Consider the following 8,655-nt stretch of genomic DNA (forward strand, 5'->3'; position numbering starts at 1 on the left):
AAAGCAGTAACCACTGTGAACCGTAGTGTGCTGCTATGAGGACAGTAACTGTGGAAAATATTTCTCACAATTATTCCCTTAAATAGGGCCAATCACATACCATGTTTGATCCTTGGTCTTGTTCTTGATCCATACTGATTTAGTGCTTGTGTGTGTGTATGCACGATTAGACCCACAGTTTATTTTCACTGTTTTTTGTACACATGAACTGAACACTGTGTGGAAGACAGAGAGGAGGAGGGGTCAGCCACTGTCAACAAGCGACGGATCGTGAGAAAGATGGGCCGCTATTTGGGATTTTCGTGTTGTACCGCAGCTGTCGACGTCAAAACCAAACTCCTGCTTTTACTTATTGCGTCAACGAGCCTTTGGCTTAACTATAGCAACATGCCACGGTCATGCCACCCCTGTAAATGGAGCTCAGGAAGATCTCAAAGATGCATTGTAATGGAGCCGGCTTTTGTCATTGTGGTTTGAAGTGTAAACTAAACTACTAGTAGGAGAACACAAGGACTTATTTTTTGGAAGCTGCTGTAGCTTGTAAAAATGCCCCTCTGTTTTTTTTAACTCTGTTGTATCAGAGATGAGTTGTAGGAAGAGAAAAAAGCATTTAAGTATCTAACTGAGCTAAAAGCCTAATATTACATTACAGTTGTGAAGGACACAATGATGAAGTAGTCATTTAAACATAGTACAAGAACAACAATGTTTAGACTAAAGTTAGCAATTACTGTAGTCCCGACATTTAGAAAATCTAATTATGATTTTGTATTTTTGTGTTTTTAAAGCACTTTCAAATGCCTTGTTGTTAAAAGGTGCTATACAAATAAAATTTGATTTGATTTAGAAAAACACCATAATGAAGTCAGTGTGCCATTCTTAAATAAGATTATCTTGTTTTTAAATAATGGAAACTGTTTATTTTAAATAAAGCAGTAACTTACAATAATAATAAAAAATGCCCAATGTTAATATATTGAACTGTGTAGTAAAGAAATGCTCTGATGTCTGTGTAAAATAAAGCTGTTTAAGACCAATTAACCTAATTGGACCCGCAACTCTGCTGACTGTGAAAGTTGTAACATTTTGTCATTTTTTAATTTTCTCCCATCAATAGTACGTTGTCCAGCTGCATGCATGCAGTGGTGGCGCTGCTCTACCCCTTCTCCTGGCAACACACCTTCATCCCAGTGCTGCCAGCATCCATGTTGGACATCGTGTGCTGTCCAACCCCTTTCCTAGTAGGACTCCTGTCCAGCTCATTGCCAAAACTTAAAGAGTTACCTGTAGAAGAAGTGAGTAGAAGAAGTCTTGACTATTCATCTTGTTGTATTAATATAAAAGGTAAATTTTAGACTGAGAGTGCAACATCCTTAATCTACGTGTTTTTTTATTGTTCTGGTCTGGGGTTTTTGATCCCTCTGACTGAAGTCTGTCTCAGAAATCTTTTTATTTTATTCACTTTCATTACTATTTACGTCTAGACAAAGAAATACATTGTTCAGACACTAATGTCTTTTGAGACAGAAACATTTTGATGTAGTTTCAGATTTTCTTTAAAGACTTGAACAATAAAGTGTTCAGCTTTTAAATTGTCTTCATGTCATTGGCAAAATGTGAAGAAAATGTTTTAATGATTTGATGACATCTCAAAAACCAAAATGATGAACCCACTAATCAAGAAAATGGCAGACTAAATGGTGCATGAAGGGTAACAGCAGCTTAAAGTATGTGAGGACATTCCTTTTGCAGACACCCGCCTCTCCTCTGAACCTTAAAATTACTAACCCAGAAGTTCATATTTGGTACAAAACTAGCATGCACAGCCACAGATATGCAGTAGGAGATGCTAAGTGGTGTTGGGAACTGGAGCCAGTAAAGTGCTGGTGTCTAGAATGGGATCCCTCCTTCAGTTTCTGGTTTCAGCGCCAATAAATATTTTGAAGAAAAGCAGAAGCCCAGTTTGAGACAAGCATGTACAGTAGTTCTCATCTGTATTTTTTTTCTAAAAAGAAAACTTATTCTCAGTTCCTGCTGTTGACTGAAAATATATATTGGGCATGTACCATGCCTTATCTGATGACTCCTTTTATGGAAATTGTACTAATTTGATCTTCTTTCCTTCACTCAGGCTTTAATGGTTGATTTGGGAACTGATCGCTTTATCCGACAGGTTTGTACACATACATTTGAATTTAAACCAGCATAATGTAAAACAATGTGTAGTCCCTTGCAAAAGCAGTAAATCCCAAGAAATTAATTTACATTTTAGTACTTTATAACTTCAGACTTTGCTTTTTTATTGGATAAAACAACCTAAAGTAGTGCATAACCATAAAGAGAAAGAGAAATCAAAAAGTTAAAGGGGTTTTCAACATGTTTTACAAATAAAACATAAATCTTGGACAATTCCTTCATATGTGTGTACTCAGGCCCCTTTACTCCACTACCCCTAAATTAAATCAGTTTCATTGGTAAAAATGAGAAAACCTTTGTGCAACAGACTAGACATTGTTGTTCTGTGAAGGTCTCCAAGCTTTGATGGAAAACGTTAGTGAATAAACAGCCTCATGAAAACCAAGGAACACAGCTGACAGGTCAGCAGTAAAGTTGTGGGGAAGTTTAAAGCAGGGTTTGATTCTGAAATTTTCCAGGCTTTGCGCAAACCACATGGCACTTTTCAGCTCATTTTCCAAAAATGGACTCAAAAAAAAAAAAATTTCACTCATAATAACTTTGGGGGAGATTCAGACATTTTCTATTCAGGTGGGATAATTAATCTGTTGAAATGATAACTTTTGGGTCATGAATGTCACAAATTTTACTTCCATGGCAGAGATGCAGGAAGAAATTTAAAGAAAAGAATACAAAGTTCCATTCAATGCTTGCCATAAACCATGTAGAAGACACAGCAAGCATTCAAAAGAAGATGCTTGAGATCAACTTTTTATCACATATGCTGAATGTTTTGTGGAAACACTTGGACATCACCTTAAAATACACCATCCCCAGGATGGGTGGTGGCAGCATTCAGTTGTGGGTATTCTGTTTTTCAGCTGTTTAGTGTTTATGAGAACATGGATGAAACCAAACAGATGGAAAAAACATAACTTTAGAGGCTGCAAAAGACTGGAGACGAGTGGAGATTCACATTATTCCACGACTATTGCCCTAAGCACAGTCAGTGCAAAACTAGAATGGTTTAGATGAAAGCATATTCATCTGTTAGAATGGTCCAGTCAAAGTCCAGACCTAAATCCCGTTGGCATTGCTTGGGAATTGAAAAATGCTCTCATGTCTTTGGAAGCAAAGTATCTTAAGTTAACAATATGTTGACACAATTGCACAGTGTGTCAACTGGAGGCTCCATAAACTCAAAGATAAAAAACTTCCAGATTTTTTAGCAGTATAGGTGTTGGAAGCCATGTATGAATTTTTTTTTTTTAGTAACTATTTTGTGTTGGTCTATATTAAAATTGAGCAAAAAATAAAAAAACAATACAAACAGTTTGTATATGTAACAAGACAAAATGTGACAAAGTTAAATTGTGATGGACACTCATTGAAGGAGCTACGCCTGAGGATAACTGTACAGTTAAATCACACTCAGATTTTCCTCTTTCAATTCCTGTAAAACTTGAAATAACTTTGTTAGTTTTTAGCTTTAATCACTACATCAGTAGTGTTTGTTAAATAAAATTATCCATCTGAGACTAGACAATTATCAGCCATAGCTTGCAGCTCGTATTGAACAAAAGTAACACAGAAACAATAACTCTAGAGCTGAAGATTGTGTTATTTATTTTGCCTTTTTTAAACATGCGGTTCGCAGTTGGAGCAGACCTTTTAAATGTCTTTTCCAATCGTTTCTGTTTATCTCTGCTGACTTCAACTGTTTACAGATGGATGACGAGGCCTCGCTGTTGCCACGAAAACTTCAAGCAGCTCTGGAGCAAGCGCTTGAGCAAAGGAATGACATCATCAACCAGGACTCTGACAGTGAGTCAGATGAAGGTGAGTAAGTGACAGATCATCATCTAACAGGCAGATGTTCTCCTGGTTAATTGGAGCAACAGGCTGTGCTGTACTCAGTTTGACTGTCTGGGAAACTCTCTGGGAGATGACATCTTTTCTTCAGACATCTCATGCGGTTTGTCATAGAGGCTTGACATAGAGATGAGATTTTGAAGGTAGTGGAGGCGAAGTGTGCTGGATGAGCTGCCACATTAGGATTATGTCACACATTGATTATGAAACTCGTATTGAGTTCTCTATTCTTGACAAAGTCCCAAGCTACATATATTTCTTCCTTTATAAATTGTTAGAACCAGAGATCTCCTGGTTTATGTTTTACTCTACAGGTATATAGTAATTCTTAGTAACCAATTCTGGATTTATTACAAGTTTGGTTAAACAATTGTTGGAAATTACTCTGACAATTTCTCAATAATCCAACTGTCTAGGTTGATTACAGGTACACAGCTGCTGCTGAATATTTTAAAGTAATAATTTCTCTTGAAATCTCCAAGTTTCCCTCAACCAGATTTGTTTTTATTCATGTGATGTCAACCTAAATTTCCTTTTCACATCTACAAACAATTTTTTAAAAGCACATTTCTTAAAGAGAAACCTTTAACAGAGTATTTAGTCCAACTACTATTACAATTTCTATGACTTGTGTCAAATTAAATCAACACTTGAAGTACACTCTGTCTCAATTAGTAAATGATGCTAAAGCAAATGGGGAAAGTAAAACTGATAAATCTGCTTTGTCAGAACATCACCTTGTCGACCGCTAGGTTGGTGTTTAAATGTCCTACAAAAAAGTCAAGACCTGTCGCAGTGAAGGTATTATAACTGTTTCGCAACTTTACAAGCTTCGGGATGCCTTTCTGCAAGGTTACGTAACGTCTGCTGCATGTCAGTCACAGTCAGTTGACTTTTCTCTGCAGTTCAAAGATGCTTGCTTATATAACTTATATCCCTTTGCGGCAGACAACAAAGTTTCATTGGTCAAGTAACTATTAAGAGGTGGCTAGGGACTTGGGTCTTTAGCTCTAAGAAACAGATTTTTTAAAATTAAGCTCAAGCTCTTTCAGAGTCTCAGACATTTCAGCTGCTTTAGATCTTCTCTTTTCACTCATCTCCTGGATTCAAGCAGAATATCTACCATGTTTCTTTGTGCTTTCCTCATATATGTAGAATATAACTCATTGAACAGCCTGGTGTCAGAGGCCTTCATCCGCTTCTTCCTGGAGACGATGGGACATTACTCCCTGTTTATCACTCAGAACGAACGTGGCGAGCGTGTTTTCCAAAGAGAGGCTTTTCGCAAGTCTGTGGCGTCCAAGAGCATCCGTCGCTTCCTGGGAGTCTTCATGGAGTCTCAGATGTTTGCTGGGTTCATTCAGGACCGGGAGCTGAGGAAGACACGGGCTAAAGGTGGGTTACTGTCAAGTTAGTGGAGCTGAGCACTTTTTTTTCTGATTTCCTCTCTTGAACTTCTAGCAGTCCCTGGACTGCAGTAAGCATTGTACTGATACTGCCCTCTTGTGGAGGAATGTTTTTACCTACCCGTCTCTCACTTCACTGAATTCTTCCTGGCAAACAAAGAGGTTGTAGCTTCCTGGAACGTGTTGATGAGCCGTAACCTTTTTTTGTTTGGATTTCTGTTGTTAAAATGCCAGGGCTGTTTGAGCAGCGAGTGGATCAGTATCTGGAAGAGCTACCAGATACAGAGCAGAGCGGCGTCAACAAGTTCCTCAAAGGCCTTGGTGAGTTTTGCTTCAGACGTTCTGGACAAGACAAGTCTCAGATTTCAGGAGCCTGAAAGAAGCAACCTATTGGAGAAAAAGATGTTAAAATTCACCAGCGAACACATTGACTTACCTAAAGGAAAATAGCACAAGAATTTATGGACTAATGAAAGCAAGATGGTTCTCTTTCGGTCAAGAGGCCATAGACAGTTTGTCAAACAATCCCCAAATGCTGAATTCAACCCACAGTTCACTGCAAAGCATGGTGGATGAGCCATCATATGTCAATGTTTCTCATTCGATGGAATCAGGCCTAGGTGATGCATACCTGTGATCATATATCAGTTTAATTTCATAAAAATATTTGATGAGGTCAAATGTTTTTGTGTTTATGAATAAATGCTCTTAAAATTGGTGTTTCAACAAGAATGACCACACACACCATTAAGCAAGCATACGGGTTCTGAAGACAAACTAAAAAATGTGGACTTGGGAAAAAAATATTCAGATAGTTTTTTTTCTTTGAGCAATATAATATTTTTCCCTCGTTTCCTATTGATTAATAACAAATGTGATGTTTTTGATTTGGAGTATAATATTAGGTGTTCCCAATGCACTTGCATTGGGGGTGTAGCAATATGTAATAATACCAAAAATATCTATTAGAGTACATGGGTGTACTAAACCCTTGTGTTCAGTACACACATGTACCTAATAAATACATCGTCTTTTCATAATAGAACAAGCAGAGAGTTAATATGTGGAACTAAGGGCACAAAACAATGTTTGTTTGGGTAACTTTAAGAAGTGACACCAAGCAGAGAGGATTCCCAGTGATCACTAAGCTCTGCTATTAGTTAGAAAAACAACTCCAAAGTGATTTAAATGTGTTTTATTCTCAAATATGGACAGAGTTGCATTCATAAAAGGTTTCAACTTTAACACTGAATGTTTTCAAATAGTTGTATTGTTGTAAAATCTGCAGTATCTATGTGTTGTTGCTGAGTTATGCTATACTTCATTTAAATCTTAATCCAATTCTATACTTTCCAATTTTTAAGGCTATAGAACATAAAATCTAAAATAATTTCAGAAATTGAAAAAGAGAACTTATTCACTACTGAATGAAGATTTTTTTTTTTTCTTAATATAAGCGTACTGAAAACCTGCCCAGAGTGGTGGAGTGATTGTGTGTAGCGCTCCACCACTAATCTGCATGTAGGGAAATTAAACCTGTTTAAAAAAACCCCCAAAAACCTTTACTCACTTTTTAATCATGCTGCTATCATTTGAACACAGCTGATTTTTTCTTAGCTTCTGCTCTACATGCTTAGTCATTTCCTTTGTTAAAAATTAACTTTCGTGTAACTTTTTTTTCTTACATTTTTTGCAACTCAGAACCTCCTAAATCTGTATTATTAGTGGAGAGTTTCAATTTAGATCTCCAAAGCTATGTTAGTTTTGAATATGCGAGATTAAGCAAAATGCATTTTAATTAGTTTTACCTTTTTTTCCTCCCAGGAAATAAAATGAAGTTTCTCCACAAAAAGAACTGAAGACCTGCAAGTCTCTGCTTCAAGATGATTCTCAGACATTTTGTGCCTTTTCTTTTTTATTATTAAAAAAGTAAATATATGTACATAATATTTCACTGTAAGCTGTGATACTCTTCAGTGTATGTTTATAGTTCCTATATGAGACAGCGATAGCAGGACGGTACACAGCGACTGAGTCGTAGAGTAACCACTGAGATCCGGGTGTGCATGTGAGGAGCGTTATCAGAGTGAGTGTGTGTTACTTGATACGGATGTAGATGTACAGTTCATGTGTTCTAACGCGTCATTATTTTGGCATCACTATTTGTCCTCTGTTTAAGGAGTGTATTCGAAAACTGTACATGCATCAAGATAATGAAGACAGATTATTTTAACAGTCTTGTGCATCTGTTATTAAATATAGTCATCTAAGTGCTTTAAATATATGAATGTGTCTTGAGCATTTCTTTGCTTGTCTATCTCACAAATTTTCATAATAACATAAGGGTCATCTCAATGACAGCGTTGTTTAAAGGTTTGCATTAGGAGGCGCTCGCAGGATCCCAAAAGGCGCCATAGTCGAGCACCAGCCACCACATGCAGCCGATAACCTAATTACGTCTCTGCACATCACTCCGGCTGCTGTCACTGCCGTGCTGTTATTAGTTCCCCTCACTGAGAGGCTGTCTGTGGGTGCCAGGTGCCATGTTACTGCCCCTCTGTCTGTGTCCTTTACCAGGAAGGAGCGATCTGATGTTTTGAATTAGGCTCCAGAACCACAAAAGCCACTTGAAGGAATGTTTGAAGAAAAAAGGTAAAGGCACACAACATTACGAGGTTTTTATTTTCTCATAAAGTCCTTGAATTTATGTGAAGTGCTAGTTAAGTTTAGCTAGTTTTAGTTTGCATGCATTTCATGTGTAAATAAGAGGAAGGTAAGACTTGAAACACAATTAAAATATTTTTCAAACAACTTCAACTTTTCTGGTTTTCCTGTCAAATATGCCATTACAAACCAACATCAAAATTTTATTCTTTTACAAAATTAAAGTACAAAACACTGAATAAAATTAACAGTAAAAATGAAATGTTTCAAAATTACCTGCTTAAATGCAGTTTTTTATTTAATTAAAATTTTGTCTGCTGCAGCTAATATGTGGTGAAATATCCATACATGTTGAATTACACTGCCTGGCCAAAAAAAACGTCGCCACCAAAAAATGGTCACACTCTCTAATATTTTGTTGGACCGCCTTTAGCTTTGATTACAGCCCGCATTCGCTGTGGCATTGTTTCACTAAGCTTCTGCAGTGTCACAAGATTTATTTCCATCCAGTGTTGCATTAATCTTTCACCAAGATCTT

General features: G+C 37.0%; 1 protein-coding gene across 2 annotated transcripts in view; it reads left to right on the forward strand.

Annotated features, from left to right (window-relative positions):
* The window catches only part of st5 (suppression of tumorigenicity 5), a 59,573-nt gene extending 51,836 nt beyond the window's left edge, over positions 1-7,737 (forward strand). For both annotated transcript variants that reach the window (XM_023332569.1, XM_023332568.1), the window contains exons 15-20: positions 1,118-1,295; positions 2,132-2,173; positions 3,903-4,014; positions 5,203-5,442; positions 5,688-5,774; positions 7,278-7,737. In XM_023332569.1, the coding sequence (XP_023188337.1) occupies positions 1,118-1,295; positions 2,132-2,173; positions 3,903-4,014; positions 5,203-5,442; positions 5,688-5,774; positions 7,278-7,312 (694 nt within the window). In that variant the 3' untranslated portion in view covers positions 7,313-7,737. The remainder of the gene's footprint in view (positions 1-1,117; positions 1,296-2,131; positions 2,174-3,902; positions 4,015-5,202; positions 5,443-5,687; positions 5,775-7,277) is intronic.
* The last annotated feature ends 918 nt before the right edge of the window (positions 7,738-8,655 follow it).

Source organism: Xiphophorus maculatus, chromosome 4, assembly GCF_002775205.1.
Source record: "Xiphophorus maculatus strain JP 163 A chromosome 4, X_maculatus-5.0-male, whole genome shotgun sequence".
In the NCBI taxonomy this organism is placed as follows: Eukaryota; Metazoa; Chordata; class Actinopteri; order Cyprinodontiformes; family Poeciliidae; genus Xiphophorus; species Xiphophorus maculatus.